Source organism: Camarhynchus parvulus, chromosome 24 (assembly GCF_901933205.1).
Source record: "Camarhynchus parvulus chromosome 24, STF_HiC, whole genome shotgun sequence".
NCBI classification, from domain to species: Eukaryota; Metazoa; Chordata; class Aves; order Passeriformes; family Thraupidae; genus Camarhynchus; species Camarhynchus parvulus.
In genome coordinates this window covers 7,459,262-7,479,444 of record NC_044594.1, presented here as the reverse complement: position 1 = coordinate 7,479,444, position 20,183 = coordinate 7,459,262, and the positions used below count along the sequence as shown (strand labels likewise).

Sequence of the window (20,183 nt, the reverse complement as noted above, 5' to 3'; positions counted from 1 at the left end):
GCGTTAGGAAGCCAGCTGGGCTGCGTGGGACGGGAGCAAGCGAGGCAGAGAAGCCCAGGGTGACGCGTGGTGGCGGTGGCTGCTGCTGCTGCTGCTGCTGTGCCCCAGAGCAGCTGTGAGCCCAGGGAGGGGTGCTGGGGGGACACTGGGGATGGAGCCAGGGCCACGTGCTGGGCGGAGGTGACAGGTTGGAGCTGCAGAACTCATGTGGCTGCTTGCCAATGTGCTGCCTGTGACACGTGGCCGGTGTCCTCTGGTGGGATCTGTGAGCTGGAAACCAGCCCTGACAAGGTTGGTGTGGCAGGACAGACACGTTGTGGTATCTCTTTCCCTGTGGAACGCTGTCCTGGGAATCTTCCCTGGGTCTTATGGGACTCTCTGCCCAAATTGCTCTCTAAGAAATGCACCAGCTGAGCCCTGCCAAACTCAGCCCAGCAATGAGCGATCCCACAGCCCGGTGGCCACTGCACCAGGGTGGAGCTTTGGGCTGCTCTGCTCCTGACCCAGTTTTTGGGGCTGTGCACAGGGTCAGCTCAGGGCCGCCCTGCTTTCTGGGAGTCTCCCAGGCGGGGCAAAGCTTTGGGGCACGCCTGTGTGCCGTCTGTGCCGCCGCCAGCCCCCGGCTGGGAGCAGAAGGCCGGTGTCGCTGCGGGCAGACGTTGCTCCAGGCACCTTGCCTGGCCCTGGCAGCTTGGCTCTGCTGTCCCCAGATGGGCGACTGTGTCACCGGCCTGGCACCACTGGGTATAACCGTGGGGCCATCCCCAAACCGGGACAGTGCCCACACAGGGATGGGGTGTCCCCTGTGGTGATGTTCTGGGGGGCTGCTCTGGGGTCACGATGGGGGTGTCCCCTGCAATGATGCTCTGGGGGCTGCTCCAGTTTGGGATGGTGTGGGCCCTGCAGTGATTCTCCAGGGGCTGCTCCAATTTGGGATGGGGTGTCCCCTGTGGCCATGTTCTGGGGGCTGCACCAGTTTAGGATAGGGTGTCCCCTGCAGTGATGCTTTGGGGACTGCTCCAGTTTGGGATAGGGTGTCCTCTGCAGGGATCTCTGAGGGGCTGCTCTGGTGTCAGGATGGGGTGTCCCCTGTGGCTGTGCTCTGGAAACTGCACCAGTTTGGGATGGTTTGTTCCCCACAGTGATGTTCTGGGAACTGCTCCAGTTTGGGATAGGGTTTCCCTTCCAGTGATGCTCCAGGGGCTGCATCAGTTTGGGATGGGGTGTCCCCTTGCAGTGACACCCTGGGAGCTGCAGCAGTTTGGGATGGTGTGTCCCGTACAGTGATGCTCTGGGGGCTGCTCTGGTGTTGGGGACATGGTGCCAACGCTGTGCTCTCCCACAGGCCGGGCCAGCCTGCACGACAAAGCCTCCCTGCGCATTGAGCAGGTGCGCTCCGAGGACCAGGGCTGGTACGAGTGCAAAGTGCTCATGCTGGACCAGCAGTACGACACCTTCCACAACGGCAGCTGGGTCCACCTCACGGTCAATGGTGAGCGGGGCGGGGGCTGCGGCATCCCTGCCGTGCCAAAATGGGATTTCTGGGGGATGCTGGATGTCTGGGGGATGCTGGGTCTCAGTGGCATCTGTGCCTGTCAGACACGCCTGCCTGAAGCCATCCAGGCTGGCTGATCCGGCCAGGGTGTGACTTCAAAAGGGACAAAGCTTTATTAGGGATTCCTCAGTTTAATTACACGGAGCTTGTTTAAAGGAGAGACATCAAGAACCGGGGCTGGGAATGAATCTCCTCTCAACAAACAGATCAGAAAATCAAATCTTTGTTTTCTTGAAATTCAGATTTACTCAAATTACTTTTTCATTTTATTAAGGCTGTATATTAAACTAATTAACAAATTGTCATTCTCTGCATCAGGAGAGAGATCTTTATTTTTAGCCCAGCAGCAGGGCTGTGTCTCTCCTGCTGCTGTGGGGTGGCTGGAGAGATGTGGCCACTGGCAGCTCCTCGCTGGTCTTGCCTTGACCTTGTGCAATTAATTTAACCTTTGGGGGGATGGCTGTGCCGTGGCACAGAGCAGAGCCACCTAATTGAGCCCAATTAGTGAGCAGGAGCTTTGCAAGAGGGGCTGTGCAGGCCACCAGCCCCATCCCTGCCTGCTGCCCTGCCTGCAGCTTCCTGCTTTCCCCCAACCTGCTAATGAGCTCCGAGGGCTTGGGAAGGAGGGCAAGAGGAGGAGGAAGGAGGAGGATGGTGGTGCCTGGCTCACCTCTGCCACGTGCATGGATCCTGCAAACCGCCAGGCGGAGGGGCTGGAAAATGGCCCCAGATGCCCTGTCCCTCCCCTTGGCAAAATGGGCCAGTTTTGGGGCTTTATGCAGCACAGGGCGTGCGGGGGCTTAATAACAATATAATAACCATAATCCTCCCAGCCCGAGGAATTGCTTTCAGGGTGAGGGCTGTGGCTTTCCCCCAGCGCATTACAACGCTTAATTTTCTTAGGGGAGAAAATAAAAATCATTTGGGGAGAAACAAAATATAATTCCTTTTTTTTTTTTTTTTTCTCCCAAGCAGATTAAATTGCCAACCTGTCTTCCTCTAAAGTGGGCTTTAACAACCGCGGGTAATTAGGGGCGGGCTGTAATCCTGCCAGCCTCTTTGATCAGGAAGGAGCCTTTCGATCTGCACTGCGGTGTTTTCCCATGTTTTGACAATAGCGAGTTAATGTGCAGCGGGGTGGGGGGAGGAGAGGGGACAGGGCTGGGGAGCGATGTGGCACCACTTGGTCGGTGTCCCCAGGGACACCCCTGTCTGTGTAGCCTTTGTGGTGGTCCCAGCCCTGCCTGGGGATGTGCAGAGCATCCCCTGTGTGCAGGCAGCAGCTTCCCCTCTGTCCCCGTGCACCCCCAGCCCCAGAGTGGCCACGGGTGACCCGGTGGTGTGGTGTGCCCCCAGCTCCCCCCACGTTCACGGAGACCCCGCCGCAGTACGTAGAGGCGAAGGAGGGCAGCAGCGTCACCCTGACCTGCATGGCGTTCGGGAACCCCAAGCCCATCGTCACCTGGCTCCGAGAGGGAGTCCTTCTGGGTGCCAATGGCAAGTACCAGGTAGGTGGGGGAGGGCTGCCGTGGGGACTCCTGGGCTGGGAGCTGGCAGGGACAGTATTGACGGGACCACGGTGGCGGCGGCTCCGCCGTGCCTGGAGCCAGCCGTGCTTTCTCAGCACTTCTCCTTGGTGAGATGCCCATTTTCCCCCGCCCCATCCCTGCTGAGCAGCAGCCTGTAACGCTGCCAGCCCTTGGGTGCGGGCTGGAGACCCTCCAAGTGCTTGGGACAGCCCTGCTCCTGCACCTGACCTCTCACCTGCCTCTCAGCCCAGGGGCCAAGACCCTGCAGATGGGGTGGGGGCTGCAGCCTGGGGTAGTGTCCCCCAGCAGGGCTGGGGCAGGCCAGGGTTGAGCAGGGAGGATTTCCCCTCCTCCCCTCCCCTTCAGGACCCTTTTTGCATCCCAGAAGCTCCCAGGCAGAGATTCCCCCCTGAGCTGTAATTGGTAAATCAGGCATTGGAATCAGCGCAGGCACTAATGAGAGTAATTAGGAATCATTTGTTACTAATTGAAATAGAAGGATGAGGCAGAATGAGGTGGGGGGAAGCCTGGCTGGGAGGCCTCCCTGTGCATGGGGGTGCTGCTACCCCAAAGGTGACAGCCCCTTGTCTATCCTTCTGCTGTGTCCCCTGGGGAATCCATCCACTCCTCTTCCAGCTGAGAGGTGGCCCCACAGGGAGCACAGTGGCCAGGCTGAGGTCTCCCCTCATCCCCCAGCAATGAAACAGGTCCTTGAGGGGGCAGGGAATGCTCCAGCAAGGCTCCTTGCGCAGCTCCAATGGTGCTGGGGCGCTTGGCAGGAGCGGTTTGGAGCCTGCTGCCTGCCAGTCACTTCAGGGAGATGAATGTGCTGGGATGGTTATTTATTTATTTCATGATTTTTTTTTTTCCCTTCCCCTTGGCGTCGAGCAGCAAGGCGTGTGTTGGTTTATTAATATCCCACGTCTTGCAGAGCGGGGAAACCCGTCTCTCATCCGGCCCTGAGAGCGCCGGCAGCTCTCTGCCGTGGGAAGCAGGGAGGGTCTTCCCCCGTCCCCCTGGGGGTCCCTGCCCACGTTCCAGAGTCTTCCCTTGTTGCCAGGTGAGCGACGGGAGCCTCACGGTGCTCTCGGTCAGCCGGGAGGACAGAGGTGCCTACACCTGCCGGGCCTACAGCATCCAGGGCGAGGCTGTGCACACCACGCGCCTGCTCGTCCAAGGTGAGACCTTGCAGCTCCTCAGCATCCCCTGGGAAGCCGGGATGGGGGGATTCCATGGGCCACAGGGCTGTGGTGTCACCCTAGGGTGACCCCCCACGCCTCTGTGCCTGGCTGCCCCATGGCTCTGCATCCGGTTTGTAGGATGGAGGAATCTGCTTAATTGGGACACGGTGGTGGCTGTGCTGATGAGCAGCCAGGCCCTGATGGCAGCTCGGTTTTGTTTGGGAAGCAGGGAAAAGATTGAGGCTGTCATGAAGCGCCTCGTCAGACAGCGGTGATGCATGACAGGCCTCCTGCTCCTTGCTCCCTCTCTTATTAAATAAATCTTTAATTAGGTCAACAGCTACCGGCAGAGAGAGGAGCACGGGGTGTCCTCTGCTCTGCTTTTGTGGCAGTGGTGAGCTGCTGGCTCCTGGCAGTCTATTCCCCCTGGATTTCTCCTGTGGGTGATACTATCCTCCAGAAGTGCTGGGGATGAAGGGAGGTGTGTCCTTGTGTGCCCTGGGAGAAGCACCATGGGCGTGGATCCCCTCCTCAACGCTGCAGAGATTAGGGAAAGGACTGGGAATAACAGGGTCACTGTGGTTCTCAGTCAGCCCAGAGATTAGGGAAAGGGTTGGGAATAACAGGGTCACTGTGGTTCTCAGTCAGCTCAGAAATTAGAGGAAGAATTGGGAATAACAAGGTCACTATGGTTCTCAGCCCAGATATTAAGGAAAGGTTGGGAATAACAGGGTCACTGTGGTTCTCAGTCAGCCCAGAGATTAGGGAAAGGCTGGGAATAAAAGGGTCACTGTGGTTCTCAGAGGATCAGGGCCAGCCCTGCCCCAGAGCCCTCCAGCTGCTCCCAGCCAAAACGCTGTGATGGAGCTGAATCTGAGCAACCTTTGTGGGGACACCTGTAGTGGTGGGAGTGACACCCTCCTCTTCCCCCCTCCAGGACCTCCCTTTATCGTTTCCCCTCCGGAGAACATCACAGTCAACATCTCCCAGGATGCTCTGTTCACCTGCCAGGCTGAGGCGTATCCTGGGAACCTCACCTACCTGTGGTACTGGGAGGAGGAGAACGTCTACTTCAAGAAGTGAGTTTATAGCAGGTGGAGGAGCATGTTCTCCTCCTCCTGCTGCTCCTGGGCTGTGCTGGGAGCTGGGATTGTTTGTGTTGGGCTTTGCCCCTGCCTCTCCTTGTGATCCTCCTCTCCTCTCCTCCTGCAGTGACTTGAAGCTGAGGGTGCGGATCCTGATCGACGGGACGCTGATTATTTTCCGTGTCAAACCAGAGGATGCTGGAAAATACACCTGTATCCCCAGCAACAGCCTGGGCCGCTCGCCATCAGCCTCTGCCTACCTGACAGTGCAGTGTGAGTGTGGGGATGGGGCTGGCATTGATAACACCTGGCTCCCAGGCAGCCCCAGAGGCTCTCTTGTCCTGGTGTGACACTGGGAGAGTCAGACTGATGTGACAGCAGCCTTTGGATGAACACGGAATCATCCTCAGCAAAAAGGCTTAAGAGCATCCCACGTGGGCGTGGGAGACAAGAAAGCAAATGGTCCGAGCAGCCTGAGTGACACTGCTCAGCTGGGACCGGCATCCACCTTGGCTACAAGTGTTTTTTAATTAGGTGAGTGTGACTGTGTTCACAGGGGTCTTAGGTTGAGGGAAGAGACGAGGATCTGACTCCATGTTTCAGAAGGTTGATTTATTATTTTATGATATATATTATATTAAAAGTATACTAAAAGAATAGAAGAAAGGACTTCATCAGAAGGCTAGCTAAGAATAGAGTAAGAAGGAATGATAACAAAGGTTTGTGGCTTGGACTCTTCGTTGAGCCAGCTGAGTTGTGATTGGCCATTAATTAGAAACAACTAACATGGGCCAATCACAGATGCACCTGTTACATTCCACAGCAGCAGATAACCATTGTTCACATTTTGTTCCTGAGGCTTCTCAGGAGGACAAATCCTAAAGAAAGGATTTTTCATAAAAAATGTCTGTAACAGGTGAGCATCATCCCATGGCTGCTGTCTCACCGTCCTCAGCCTGCTGGGGTGAGGTGAGGGCTCTCAGTGCCGAGGTGTGTTTTTTGGTGTTTATTTCGGGGGTTATTCCTGTGGTGTGGCTGTTCTTGTGTCACATTCCTCGGGCGGTAAGCGATCTAAACAAGCGCAGGAGAAAGGGCTGCAGCAGGAGCGGCGCCTCCCACGCTCGCTCGCTCTGCCGGAATCCCCGGGCAGTAATGGGTAGTGTGCCACCGGCATCCTGTGGCATTCCACTGTAATGGCCTCAATTGCCGCCGCTCCAATTGCAATATTGCTCTGCTCCGAAAGACCTCGGCGTTTTTATTTCATAATGAAAGACAGGCCTGAGCAAAGTGGGCTCTCAGCGTGGCTTTTCCAAGGCTGCCTTAGAGCTGCTGCTGCCTTTAGACCTGGTGCTGGTTAGTGGGAGCCCAAGAGCAGGGCTGGCAGGTCCCTGTGGGGATGGATGAAGGGGCAGAGTGGGCAGGGGGATGGTGTGAGTAGCGCTGTGCCCAGGCACAGGCGTGATTTGGGGTTTGGATGTTCCCAGCTGGGTGGCTCTTGGGAAAGCCTGTGGCCTCAGGCCATTAAATCTGCCCTGCCGCTAATCCAGGGCCGCTTGTCAGGGCTGATAGCTGTTAAAAATAGCTCTAATGGCAGGGAGAGCAAGCTCGGACAATCTGCTGCTCAGCCAGGCTTCAGCACAGGGAAGGGTGCTCTGCTTTTGGTGCCACAAACCCTTTTCCTCCTGAGCAAACCTCATCCGCACCGGGGTGATACCTCTGGAGGGAGCTTCCCATCCTGGGAAAGCAGATGGGGACACAGCTCTGGGTCATTAGAGGGCTGGGCTGGCCCCTGGCCAGTGACCTAGTAGTGAAAGGCTCGATCCCATTACCCTCTCCCGCACTGCTGGAGTCCTTGATTACATTTTCTAAGAGGTGGAGTTAAGCAGAGGGGGGTAAAGCCTGCTCCATATGTGGCACTGGGCAATCTGGGTTATGGTGTCACTGCCGGGGGCAAGTGGTTTTGGGGAGTGGTTGGGATGATGTGCTGGGAGCAGAGCTCCCAAACTGTGCTGGTTTTGCCCCAAGAAAGCAATAATCTTCCATCTTCCACATCTTCCATGCCTTCCTGTTAAGCACCTTAATGTTTACCCCCTAATTTGCATCATCAGTGCAGGGATGCTGCACCCCAAAACCCCCACATTTATCCCTTAATGCAGCATAAGCCCCATCAGGATTTTCCCATAACCTCGTGCTGCCGGTGTCTAGACGAGATTGTAGAAATACTCACTCTTCTTATTAAAAATAACATTTTTTAAAAAAGCTTCTTATTAAAGAAAGTCTAGATTCTCTTCAACCCACTCGCACTTAATTAAAAAGCTCTTAGAAGTGCTGTTAATGACACATTCTAGACTAGGAGGATTGCGAGACACCTCTCTGCGTGGGTGGTGCAGTGTGGAGGGGGGGTTAGATCCGTATTTTAAGGTTTTTGCATCTTGGAAAGGGTGAGGTGGCTGCTGTTCAACATGACCCAGCCTCAATGAGGCATGAGTATAAACAGATACGGGAGGTAAAGGACTTGTGGCAGCTTGGACACAGATCCCTTTTCCTATCTGTGTGTGTTTTAAGGCTTGACAGTTGAAATAGCTTTGATTGCTTATATGTAAAACCAGGCTGTGCTGGGTGTTCATCACACCTGGCACATGTTGTGCTGTAATGGAGCAGCGCAGGCTTCAGCAGGATCCAAGTTGGTGTGGAACTGGGAGCAGGCATTTCTCCCATTTCTTCTTAAATGCAATCTTTAATGAGCCCCAGGTAGGAACACCCTGGACACGAGCAAAGCCTCCCAGAAATGCCAGGTATTCCAGAGGATTTGTGTGTAGCGAGCCTGGCTTAACAACCTGTGGGAGACAGGGTGGTGCTGGGTTTGGAATTCATTACAAAAGTGAGGCAGATCCTCTGAAGCCAGGCTGGGAGGAGAGAATGGCTCTCTCCTTGTGCTAACGTGGTGCTGCTGCCCTCCCAGATCCTGCCCGTGTGGTGAACATGCCCCCCATCATCTACGTTCCCATCGGGATCCACGGGTACATCCGCTGCCCCGTGGAGGCGGAGCCGCCGGTCACGCTGGTCAAGTGGAACAAGGACGGGCGTCCCCTGCGAATCGAGAAGGTAACAGAGCCCCCAGGGAGGAGGGGAGAGGGGGGCACAGAGGGCTCGGACCCTCATGTCCTCAGCAAACACCAGTGAGCACCACCAGGCGCCCCTTTGTGTTGGGAGAGAACAATCTCGTGGATGGGATGACACTGCTTTTCCTTATCAGAGTTAATTCCAGTTCTCATGTGGAGCCCACAGTGCCTGTGGACATTCTGTGTCTCCCACACCTGATGCCTTCTTCCCCCTAAAGTCACCTCCTGATGGCCTTGCTTTATTTTTCCTTTGGCAACTAGTGGGTAAAAGATCCTTTTAACAAATCTACATCTTCCCCTAATCATGGTTTGATAGTCTGAACAAGGATATTAGCCATTAAATATTTAAAGGAAACGCTCAATATTTTAAATTTTTTGCTTAAATATTAACGATTTGAAGTTTTAATTCCATTTAAAGCTGTTGCTGCTTTGGCCTCCTGGTCCTTGGTGCCCTCAGCTTTCCAGGTGGAGATGTCTTGCTGACTCCAGAACAAGTCTTATTTAGTGTTAGATTCTGATCTTAAATCTTTTTGGGCTGCATGAAGCAGCCTGGCTGTGCTTAGACAGGCTGATGTTGCTCAAGTTTCCTCTCTCTACTGTTGAGGAGATGCTTTGGATGTTGGGAGTGGGATCGGGCATCTCCTGGAGATGTGACAGCACCCTGGGCATGGGTGAGTGCTTGGCTGAGGGGCAAATAAGGAGCTGTGGTGGGTGTTGGCTAAATGATCTCCCTGGATCTCCCTGCTGCAGTATTCTGGCTGGAACCTGCTGGAAGACGGGTCGATCCGGATCGAGGAGGCCACTGAAGATGCTCTCGGCACTTACACCTGTGTGCCTTATAACGCCCTGGGTACGATGGGCCAGTCTCCCCCTGCCCGACTGGTACTGAAGGTAATCCTCTGCCAAAATCCCATGGGTTTGCTGGGAGCAGTGTCCTCCTGTGCCAGGAGCAGCTCCTGGGGCTGTGTGGGGAAGAGCAGAGGCTCCAGGGTGAGGGAGTGTCTGTGCTGTGGTTGGAGATGTGCTTCCCACCAGCACAGGCAAACCCCCAGGGCACCCTGTCTGGTGTAGCTGGAAATATCCTGCTGGAGCAGCAGCGTGCGTTTTGACGCTGGACTGGGGTAGTTTGAGGAAACATCTCCCTGGAATGTCCCCTTTGCCAACAAAACACTTAGCCCTGCTGGCCCGGGCTTGGGTTCAGGAGGATTTTAATAAATGGATGATTTGAGCTCCACGTGCTCCGGCTGCGTGCAGCGCCTGGGGCGCGCTGAGCTCCCAGCGCAGCTCCCGGTGCAGCTGGGGTGGGAGCTGCTCCTCTTCCCTCCCTGAACACGGAGTCCTGTGCCTGGGAGGGAGCCGTGGTGATTCATGGTGTCTCGGCGAGGTTCAGATGATAACGCTTTGTGTACCAGACACGCGCATCCGCCGGGGCGGCTGCCGGGGCGAGGAAATCAGGTTGATGGCTGATGTGATGTGGGTGGGTTTCTTCCTGTTTCCAGGAGGTATAAAGCAAGATGCTGCTCAGCCTGGAGAAGATGTGTGGGGTTGTCAAAGCAGGCTTCCTGTGTCTGAGGGCACCTGCACGGAAGCTGGAGATAGATTCTTTGTCAGGAACTGTAGAGAGAGGACAAGGGGTAATGGGGTCAAACTGAAAGAGGCAAAATTTAGGTTAGATATTAGGAGTGTGAGGGTGGTGAGGCCCTGGCACAGGTTGCCCAAAGAAGCTGTGGCTGGAAGTGTCCAAGGCCAGGTTGGAGCAATCTGTGATAGTGGAATGTGTCCCTGCCCATGGCAGAGACATGGGAAATCCCAAATCATTCTGGGATTCCATGATTCTATGCTCCAGTGCGGTGGCTCTTTGGAGAGAATCTCCCTCCAGGTGTATAATTTGGTGTGCCATTGCGGCTCCTTAGCACACATTCTTCACACAATTTTCCTTGCAATGCCTCAAGCTTATCCAGAATGGGGATTGGGTTGGTCTGGAAAAGGCTTGGTTTTGGTGATGGGAGTTTGGGCAGGCTGACACTCCTTATTTTCCCTTGTTTGGCTGCAGGACCCCCCCTATTTCACGGTGCTACCAGGCTGGGAGTACAGACAGGAGGCAGGGAGGGAGCTGTTGATTCCTTGCGCTGCTGCCGGAGACCCCTTTCCCATCATCGCCTGGAGAAAGGTACCCGGCCTGCCAGACAAATCTGCAGTGCCTTTGGCTTTTGGTGAATATTGCAGACAGAGAAGCCACACTCTGTCCCGGTAAGAACAAACTGCAGGTACAGCTGCTTCGCTTTGGGCTGAGCCACTGCCGTCCTGTCCCGCAGGTGGGTGGGGGAAGCCCGGCTTGTGGCCGCCCAGTAATCCCGGGAAACCGACACGGCAGCATCCGCAAAGCTGAAACACTGCCCCCGCCCCGGCCCCTCCTCTGCCTCACCAGCACTGCCCACAGGATGCCCTCCTCCTTGCCTGGCTCCCAGGTGTCACCAGCAGGACGTGGCAGTGGTGGCAGTGCCGTTCTCGCAGCACACACCTCCTGTGGAGGGAGGGGATGTGTCACCGCAGCACATCCAGGGGTCTGGACCAGTCAGCAGCTGCTTTGCTGCCCCATGACTTCAAAGAGCCTGGGAAGAAGCTGTTTTTATGATGCAGAACTGGATATAAAGACTTCAAGATGTCCCTTGTCATAGAGCAGGGTGTGGTGGCACAGCCTGGGAGCAGCGAGGGCTTTCCAGTCTTCCTGCAGCCTTCCCCTTGCTTCCCACCTTTACTGCTCCCATAGGAAAGCCACTGTACAGGAGAGCTCCTGGGTTCTTTGTTGTGCTGTCAAGAGCTTCCCTCCAAGCCTTCCATGCCCTTCTTAGTGATCTTGAGAGTGATCTGGGTCCCTCTGTCACCCAGTGGGACCATCCGCAGTCTTTGTGTCTTGAGCTGCTGGGTCTCTGTGTTCCTTTTAGCAGCATAAGGAGGACCATGACTTGCACACATTGCAAGTGAACTGCCTAAAGCTTGTTGGCTGTTTAGTCTTTTTCTCCATCTTATTGTTCTTTCCATGCCCTCGCCAGTGTCAGCCAGGTTTCTTTCCAATCCCACGTGTGCCTTCTGGTGGTCCTCCTCATTTTGTGGCTCTGGACTTATCTCCTCCAACTCCAGCTAGGGCTGGCTTGGGCTGGGCTCAGTTTGCCAGTGGCAGAAGCCAACTTCCTCCCTCGCCATCAGCCCAGTGCTGACCAGTCTCTTGGAGAACTCCTTGCCTTGCACGGGTAACCCAACGTGTCCATGGGCTCCTCTGCTCCTCCTTCTTTACATCAACCTGTGGGTCCTGGTGTTGATCAGCAGAGTCCCCCACATGAAGAACAGCTGAAGAACACTCAGGACAATGTGAGATTTGCACAACTTTGGTTGATGGGCATAGATGAGTTGTTACAAGATCCATCTTTCTGCTCGGCTTGAGAGATTCCAGGCACCTCCACGCACGCCATCCTCCCACATCCCCACGGGACCCCTGCTGCCCAGACCCCTGATGTGAAGGGTCCTGCCTCTCATCTGCTGCTAACTGAGGCTGAGGGGCAGTTTGGGCATCTCCTGGGGCAGCCTGTGCCTTCCCCATCCCGGGAGGGGGTTTGCTGGGATAGCCAGTGCCCGTTCTTGCAGCAGTTTCAGCTTCGGATGCCGGAGGTTGAGCCCTGGCGCGGGGCTCGCTGTCCGTGCGAGTGCCGTGGGGTTTCCCGCTGGTGTGTGAGTGCTGCCAGCAGCCTCCTGACGCATGCCTCTCGCGTTGCCCCCCAGGTCCTCTCGGAAACGGGGGAACCGTCTGCCTTGCCACGACCGGAGAGCCCGGATCCCCTGCCGGTGGCCGGCGGTGTCCCCTGGGCCGCGCAGGTAGCTTAGTGACCCCGCCGCCGCCTCGCCCTGCCCCACCACCCGCTGCTGAGTCGTGTTCTTTCTCTCTCTGCCTGGCCCCCCCACCCCGCTCCTTGCCCAAGGTAGGGAAGCCCAGCAGGAGCAAGCACAACACGCTGCCCGGCGGGACCCTGCAGATCCGCTCCCTCGGCAAGGACGACCACGGCGAGTGGGAGTGCGTCGCCACCAACATCGTCGCGAGCATTACTGCCAGCACCCACCTGACCGTCGTAGGTACGGGCAGGGGGAGAAAAGGGGCCTGGGGAGAGTCCCCCGGGCAAGGCAGGAGGTGGGCATGCTCCCCACAGGTGGCAGGACAAGGGGGAGTGGCTTTAAACTGAGAGACGGGAGGTTTAGATGGCATATTGGGAAGAAATTGCTCCCTTTGAGGGTGGTTAGGCCCTGGGATAGAAGCTCTGGCTGCCCTATCTCTGGAAGTCTTCAAGGTCACATTGGACAGGGCTTGGAGCAACCTGGTGATGAGGCCCTGGGATAGAAGCTGTGGCTGCCCCATCTCTGGAAGTGTTCAAGGTCACGTTGGACAGGACTTGGAGCACCCTAGTCTAGTGGAAGGTGTCCCTGCCCATGTCAGGAGGGTTTGAGTAGCTGTCCCTTCAAGTTCCTTCCAACCCAAACCACTCTATGATATTGGGAAGAAATTCCTCCCTTTGAGGGTGGTGAGGCCCTGGTACAGAAGCCTCACCACTTGGTACACAAGTGCCAAGAAGTGTCCAAAAGCCTCACCACCCTGGTACACAAGCCTCACCTTGAAGACTTCTGGAAGTGTTCAAGGTCATGTTGGGCAGGGCTTGGAGCAACCTGGTCTGCTGGAAGGTGTCCCTGCCCATGTCAGGGGAGTTTGAGTAGATGTCCTTTGAGTTCCTTCCAACCCAAACCACTCTATGATTCTAAGAGCAGTGTCTCCTTTAAACGTTATTTCCTAGTGGAGTTGCCTTTCTCTGTGCTGTTACTTTGGCCACCTGTCCTGCTGCCATTTCCAGCAGAAATGGCCTTGGCCATTTGTGACGGTGTTCACAGGGGTCCGAGGATGAGAGAAGAGACGAGGATCTGACTCCGTGTTTCAGAAGGCTTGATTTATTATTTCATGATATATTTTATATTAAAACTGTACTAAAAGAATAGAAGAAAGGATTTCATCAGAAGGCTGGCTAAGAATAGAAAAAGAAAGAATGATAACAAAAGCTTGTGGCTTGGACTCTCTGTCCGAGCCAGCTGGGCTGTGATTGGCCATTAATTAGAAACAACCACATGAGACCAATCACAGATCCACCTGTTGCATTCCACAGCAGCAGATAACCATTGTTTACATTTTGTTCCTGAGGCCTCTCAGCTTCTCAGGAGGAAAAATCCTAAGGAAAGGATTTTTCATAAAAGATGTCTGGGACAGCCATTGCCTTGGTGCAAGAGGAGTCCCCTCAGACCATGGCTTGGGAGAAGCCACCACCCCTTCCAGCCGTGGTGCTGCTCCCCTCTAAGCTGCCCCCTCTCTGTGCAGGGACAAGCCCTCACGCCCCAACCAGCGTGCACGTGGTGGCCGCCATGACCTCAGCCAACGTGTCCTGGGAGCCCGGCTATGACGGTGGATACGAGCAGACTTTCTCAGTTTGGTACGGCCCTCTGTGAGTCATCCTGGCATGCTTTGCTCTCTGCTTCTTTTCCTTCCTAGCCGACCCGAGCTTGGAGCAGCCGGGGGGAGGAGGGTGGGGAGGGTGGTGTGCCCAGCTCTGTGCCCAGCTCTGTGCCCATGGGCCTTACAGGGCTGAGCTCCCTCGGGGTTCCTCTGAGAGATGGGTGGTGATGGGGGTGGGATCATGCAGTTCCTGTATTTCCTCTCCCTTCTGTGCTGGCCTCTGCCTCTGTCTGCCCCAGCAGGTTTTACTCTGCTTGTGGTACACAGGAGATGCTTTGCATTCGTGTAGCTGTGCCTCTGGCATCTAATTTCAAGATAAACTGTTTATGAGGCTTAACAGCCAGGGAGAGGATGGAAAATGCAACCTTTAGAGAGTGTGCCCTGGAAGAGCTGTGACTAAGCAGAAATGTTCTCTCCTTGCTCTGTGGCTCCCTGGAGGTGGTTAAATCCCAGCTGAGATCATGACCAGCCACTGTGCGATCCTGGCACTGGGGCTTTGCTCCCATAGCTCCTGTGCTCCCCAGCACCCAGGTGCATCCCACCTTCCTGCAGCAGGGCCAGGCTCAGCCCTGTGCCTTTCCCCTGGGGCAGGGGAGGGAGAAATGCAGCTGCAGCAAGGCTGGGGTTTTCCTTGGGCTCTGCTGTTGTCATCTTCTTCTAAAGAATTATCCTTGGAAATGTGGGGGGGGTGATGTGTTCCCTTTCCAGGCCTGGGCTGGCATTCTTCAGCCTTTCCTCTCGCTCTCTCCTTCTTTCCTTGCCTTAATTTGCCCTGATGGAGGCTGCTGATAGAGAGGAGAGAGGGAGACGCTGCCTGTAATGATTTCTGCTCTGCTCCAGCCTGGGGCTGGGCTGTCTGTCTGGAGATGGAAAGAAGGAATGGATTGAACAGAGAGGGGGGAAATGAGGGAGCAAGCTGAGCAGTGCAGACCTTGCTTTGATGAAAATGTCCTTGGGAAGGAGTGGTTAAACCTCTCTGCTCTGGCTGCATCAGCAGCTGCTGCTGCTCTTGCTCTGCAGGCTACTCTCGGATTCCTGCCTCCTCGTGGTTCTTCCAGACTCCACAGGGAGAGAGCAGCCAGCAGGGAAGGGTGTTTGCACCAAGCTTGCATTAAGGAATTCACAGGGAGCTGTGGGGACTCAGGACAGGGAGGCAGTGACCTGTCTTGCCCTGACCCTAGGGTGTGATCCCTGGGGGATGTGCTGTTCCCTGGGCCCAGGGATCTGGGGCACAGCTGGCTCCATGTGGTGCCATCCATGTGCTTTCCTCCCTGCTGTGGCTGTGGGATGCTTAAGCAAAACAAGGCTCCATTTTCTCTGGATTCGTGCTCTCCTCCTGCCTCTGCCGTTGTTGAGGCTGGAAATGCAAACCCCTCTCCCCAGCGTGGCCAGGGCCAGCACAGCATTCCAGCTGCACCACATCCTCCCTCAGCAAGGGGGTTCTCCCAGTTCAGTGCTGCATTTCCCCCCTGCTTTCCTCACCCTCAGCCCCTCTCTCATGTGTCCCTGCCTGCAGCAGTGCTGGGAAGGAGGGATGTGAGGCCAATGGGATTAAACACTGCAGGGAAACTGCCCAGGAGAGGGGCAGCCCTGCTGCCCTCCTGCCTCTGCCAGGGTGGAGGGGGATCCTGGGATCTGCAGTCCCAGCTGGAGCTGCAGTGATCCAGAGCCTTTCCCTGCGTTTGGCAGGGGCACACAGCACATGCATGGCTCTCCACTGACCTGCTCGTTTCCATGGCTTGCTGCTGCTTCTCTGCCTCACTTTCTGCTCCCTGGACAGCAGCAGTATTTCTTTTTCCTCCATCTTTTCCTGCTGGATTGGATTCACCTGGCTGTGTGCTGGTAACTGCAGATGTGCCCCCTTATGTGTGCAGGACAGCCATCTGCACCAATCCTTCCCAAATTTTCCATGGACAGCAACAAAACCTGCAGCTGAGGGCTCAGACTCCCTAAAACATCTTTCTAACACGAGCAGTATGGTAGTCACGCAGTGGTGCTGCTTTGGGATGTGGGATGCTGGTGGGATTAATGGCTGGTGGCACTGGGATGGCTCTGGGGGCATTTTTCACCCTGGGGTTGTGGTTAGACCCCAGCAGAAAGGTTCTGTCCTGTGCTCCCTGCCAGTGCCTCTGCTGCTCTGCCAAACCCTGAGTGGTGCCCCAGGCTGTGCTGGCAGCCCCCAGCTTGTGCAAATGTGGCAGAGATGGGGATTTAGTTAAATGTCTCTCATGGGATGACATGCACAGGGCTACAGCTGAGGGAGAACTTGGCTCTGGCTCAGGAGATGTCGAGGTATAAATGGGAACAGGCCCTGTCTCCTGCGTCAGCCGTTCCCTTTGCAGCACTCACCAAAATGCTCCAGCTCCCACTTTTGCCCATGGGAATCTGGTGGAGATCGCGTCAGAGCGGGGCTGTTGGCACTGCTGTTATCCCTGACCCAGCTCAGGGCAGAGGGGAGAGCTCATGGCAGTGCCCCTGAGGGCTGGTGGGACACCAGGGCAGGTGGGTGGCGAGTGGCTGCCCCATGTCCATCCACATCACTGCTGTCAAACCAAACCATTGCTCAGGAAAGCTCCATTTTTGCATAAGAAGTTAATGCTGCCTCTTTGTCCTCCCTGTCAATGACACCTCCCCCTGAGGATGCTCCCTTTTCTCTCGGCAGGATGAAGAGAGCCCAGTTTGGACCCCATGACTGGCTGTCTCTCCCTGTGCCAGCTGGTTCCAGCTGGCTGCTGGTGGACACCTTGGAACCAGAGACTGCCTACCAGTTCAGTGTCTTGGCTCAAAACAAGCTGGGCACCAGCTCCTTCAGTGAGGTGGTCACTGTGAACACTCTAGGTAGGTCCTCCTTGAGAACAGGGGAGGGACATGGGAGCTCTGTGTGGAGAAGGTCTTTGCCTGCTCCATGTGTCCTGTCTGCTGGGGATGGAGATGGAGGTGAACACCATCGGCAATAGTTTCCAGCCATGTAGGGGATAGTTTGTGGAGGGTCCTGGATGAAGCTTGCAGATTTTGCTGGATGCATGAGGCTCTGGAAGGCTTGTCCTGACAGACAGCATGGGGGAGCTGTGCTGTGCCAGTCACCTTTCAGATCTTCCTTAAGTTCAGCTGGGATCAGGAGGTATTAATAGAGCATGAGATCACTTGTTAGAGCTCAGAGCCTTTGGGCTCTCAGGTTGGGGTGGGAGGAAGCAGGAAGGCCTGGAGTCACGGCCTCATTAGTCCAGTGCCTTTTGAAAATCCACTTTTCTATTTCTGTGATAAGAGACCAGACTCCCAAGAGGTGCCCTAAACTCCTGGAATGTGGGAACAGCCACAGTGGTCCTTCTGCTGCTGCTGCTGGGGGCACGGGTGGAAGAGGATCTGCTGTGCTCGCCCTGCCCCAACTCAGAGGTGTCCCTGTCCCTTCTGCTCTGTCCCCAGCATTCCCTGTAACAACTCCAGAGCCTCTGGTGTTGGTTACCCCACCGAGGTGCCTAACAGCCAACCGGACACAGCAAGGCGTCCTCCTGTCGTGGCTCCCTCCCGCCAACCACAGCTTCCCCATCGACCGCTACATCATGGAGTTCCGCGTGGCAGAGAAGTGGGAGATCCTGGATGATGGCATCCCGGGCTCCGAGAACGAGTTCTTTGCCAAGGACTTGTCCCAGGTGAGCAAGCCTACCAAGCCCAATTCAATGGTCTTTTCCAGCCTTCATGGTTCTGTGATAATATTGCACCATCTGCTGCAGCTCCGGGGAAGTTTTGGAGTGGCTTGATCAAAGAGCTGGGCAAGTGTTGGAAAAGATAGAACATTTTAATAATTTTAGTTAATGGTGTTAAGTAATCACAATCAATATGCATATAAATGATAAATAGTGTGTTACTCTTCAATTAATCTTAGCCAGCATTTGTATAAAGTTGTTATAAGCTACTTTCTTAGGAACACAGCTTGAGAAAATGACTGAGACTTAAAAGTTTTGATAAAGTCACTCTGATATGCTTCAATGAACAAAGCCTGGGAGAGAAGAATGTGTTGTTGAGGTTGGAATGTAGGATTTATGGACCACAAGGACATTTTGCAGAAACCAGAAGCTAAAGAGACTAAAAAAGTCTCAGTATACGTTAGAAAGTCCCTACAGGAGGAAAAAGATACTAAAAATATGCACTAATTAGCATAAGAAGCGAGAAATCAATAACCAATAGAGGATAGAATACGAATTAATGAGAGAGAATTGTGTCATTGAGAACCAATGAACAATAATTTTTGTTTGATGAAAGCGTATAAATAGATGAAAAGTTTTATATCTGTGTCTGGGTGTAGGCCAGAATTTTGGTTGGCCACACAAAACGGTCACACACCCCCTGGGCAAGGATAAAAGCCTGGCTTGCTAACATTAAAAAGGTGTTGTTAGAGGGTTTTATGGGGATGTTGGAGGTTCTGTTAAGACGAGGCTGGAGGCTGTGTGGGGCCCTGACAGGCGTGTTTGGCGTTGCAGGACACCTGGTACGAGTTCCGCGTGCTGGCGGTCATGCAGGATCTCATCAGCGAACCCAGCAACGTCGCTGGCGTGTCCAGCACAGGTGAGGGCTGGCTCCTCTCCTCTTCTTCCCACGGCCGTGGGGCTGTGAGCTGGGCTGAGGGAGGGGTGCAGGGCTCTCATGGCTGTGCTGAGCTGAGCCCAGGCTGCCCCGATGGGAGCAGGCGAGGACAAATCCCCGGAGCACCGCCGAGCCCAGCCCGCCCCGGCTCTGCGGTGAGCCTGGAGAACAAAGCTCTGGCGCAGCCGGGGAGCGGGAATGAAAGGTGGAGAGAGGGAAACGTAGCACTGCAGTGCAGAGTCCACAGGGAAAAGGGCTTTGCAAGCAGGGAGGCTGCAACGTGCTGCAGTTCCTGCGTGTTCCCCCTGCACATGCAGCGCTGAGAATGATCCTCGAGCCAGGGGCAGGCGGAGGAGGGTTGTGATGGCGCTGGGGAAGGCAGGGCAGCAGGAAGGGATGGGGATGCGGCGAGCCCGGATTTTCTGGCTCTCGTTGTAAAGCCGGCTCGGCTGTGCTGCGATGCCGCGGTCTCTCTCTGCCCCCAAGTGGTGCCGGTGTGATGAGGAGAGCTTGCTGCAGACTCACTGCTCGCTGCCCTTGCTCCTCACGCCCAGGTTTTCTGATGGGGTTTGGCAGCTGCCCGGCCCCAGGCAGCTGCTCTGCCAGGCTGAAAGCTCCGTGGGGGAATGCGCTGATGTTGGATATGGCACACAGCAGGAGCACCGAGGTGTGCAGGGTGCACATCTGCACGTGCCCACAGCTGAGGTCTGCTGAGGCTTCACACGTGCTCCTGTTTAGAAAGGGTTTGCAGTCCAGTTTTCACTGGAATGCTGAAATGAAGCACTGACAAGGAGGTTGAAATGCCTTGTGCTGCTACAGCAGGGTATTCAGCCAGGAGGTGACTGCAGATTTGCTGCAGTTGTGTGTGTTTAGACATAAATGTGTGTTTGTTTGGTGTGGATGCTTCTTCTGTAGGTGTCCACCAGCTAACACAGAAAGGTTTATCAGGTTGGTTTGGGCAATCTGATCTAGTTGAAGATGTCTTTGCTAGACAGCCTTAAACAGCCCTTTCCAACCCAAACTATCTTATGATTCTGTGATCTGGTGTGAGATCACCAAATCCCTTGCCCTGAAGCACTGCTGATTGCTCTCCCTGGGTGGGCTGGCTTGGAAGCAGGGTCTTTACAGAGATTATCATTCCTGGAGACTATCACTGCCTCCACACTGTGGCAGCTCCCTGGGTGTCATGGTTCGACACTGGCACAATGCCAGTGCCCCCATGAAAAGCAAGTGTAACACTGAACTGTGTTTTTTTCCCCAGATGTTTTTCCTCAACCCGACCTGACGGACGAGGGCCTAGCCCGCCCGGTGCTGGCTGGCATCGTTGCCACCATCTGCTTCCTGGCTGCTGCCATCCTCTTCAGCACACTCGCCGCCTGCTTCGTCAACAAGCAACGCAAACGCAAGCTCAAGCGCAAGAAAGGTGAGTCCATTCCCGGTGTGCTTCCTCCCTCCTTCCTGTCTCCCCCTCGTTTCTGCCCCCTGGTTGTGTTGTGGTCGTAACCTTCTTCCCTGTCTGTCTCTTCTTCGTCCGTGCGCGTCCTCAGGTGAAGCCCTGACTTCCTCCCTCGGCTGTGCCTGAAAGCGC

At 55.3% G+C, this 20,183-nt stretch overlaps 1 protein-coding gene across 3 annotated transcripts in view; it reads left to right on the top strand.

Annotated features, from left to right (window-relative positions):
- The window catches only part of IGSF9B (immunoglobulin superfamily member 9B), a 40,702-nt gene that overhangs the window by 8,007 nt on the left and 12,512 nt on the right, over positions 1-20,183 (top strand). The window contains exons 3-17 of one of the 3 annotated variants that reach the window (XM_030964924.1): positions 1,346-1,492; positions 2,912-3,063; positions 4,145-4,262; positions 5,203-5,344; positions 5,478-5,623; positions 8,313-8,455; positions 9,223-9,363; positions 10,526-10,642; positions 12,250-12,342; positions 12,447-12,597; positions 13,880-14,003; positions 16,677-16,852; positions 17,438-17,664; positions 18,493-18,577; positions 19,857-20,018. In XM_030964924.1, coding sequence (XP_030820784.1) covers positions 1,346-1,492; positions 2,912-3,063; positions 4,145-4,262; positions 5,203-5,344; positions 5,478-5,623; positions 8,313-8,455; positions 9,223-9,363; positions 10,526-10,642; positions 12,250-12,342; positions 12,447-12,597; positions 13,880-14,003; positions 16,677-16,852; positions 17,438-17,664; positions 18,493-18,577; positions 19,857-20,018 — 2,124 coding nt within the window. The remainder of the gene's footprint in view (positions 1-1,345; positions 1,493-2,911; positions 3,064-4,144; positions 4,263-5,202; positions 5,345-5,477; positions 5,624-8,312; positions 8,456-9,222; positions 9,364-10,525; positions 10,643-12,249; positions 12,343-12,446; positions 12,598-13,879; positions 14,004-16,676; positions 16,853-17,437; positions 17,665-18,492; positions 18,578-19,856; positions 20,019-20,183) is intronic. The other 2 variants (XM_030964926.1, XM_030964925.1) reach the window with 2 other exon arrangements.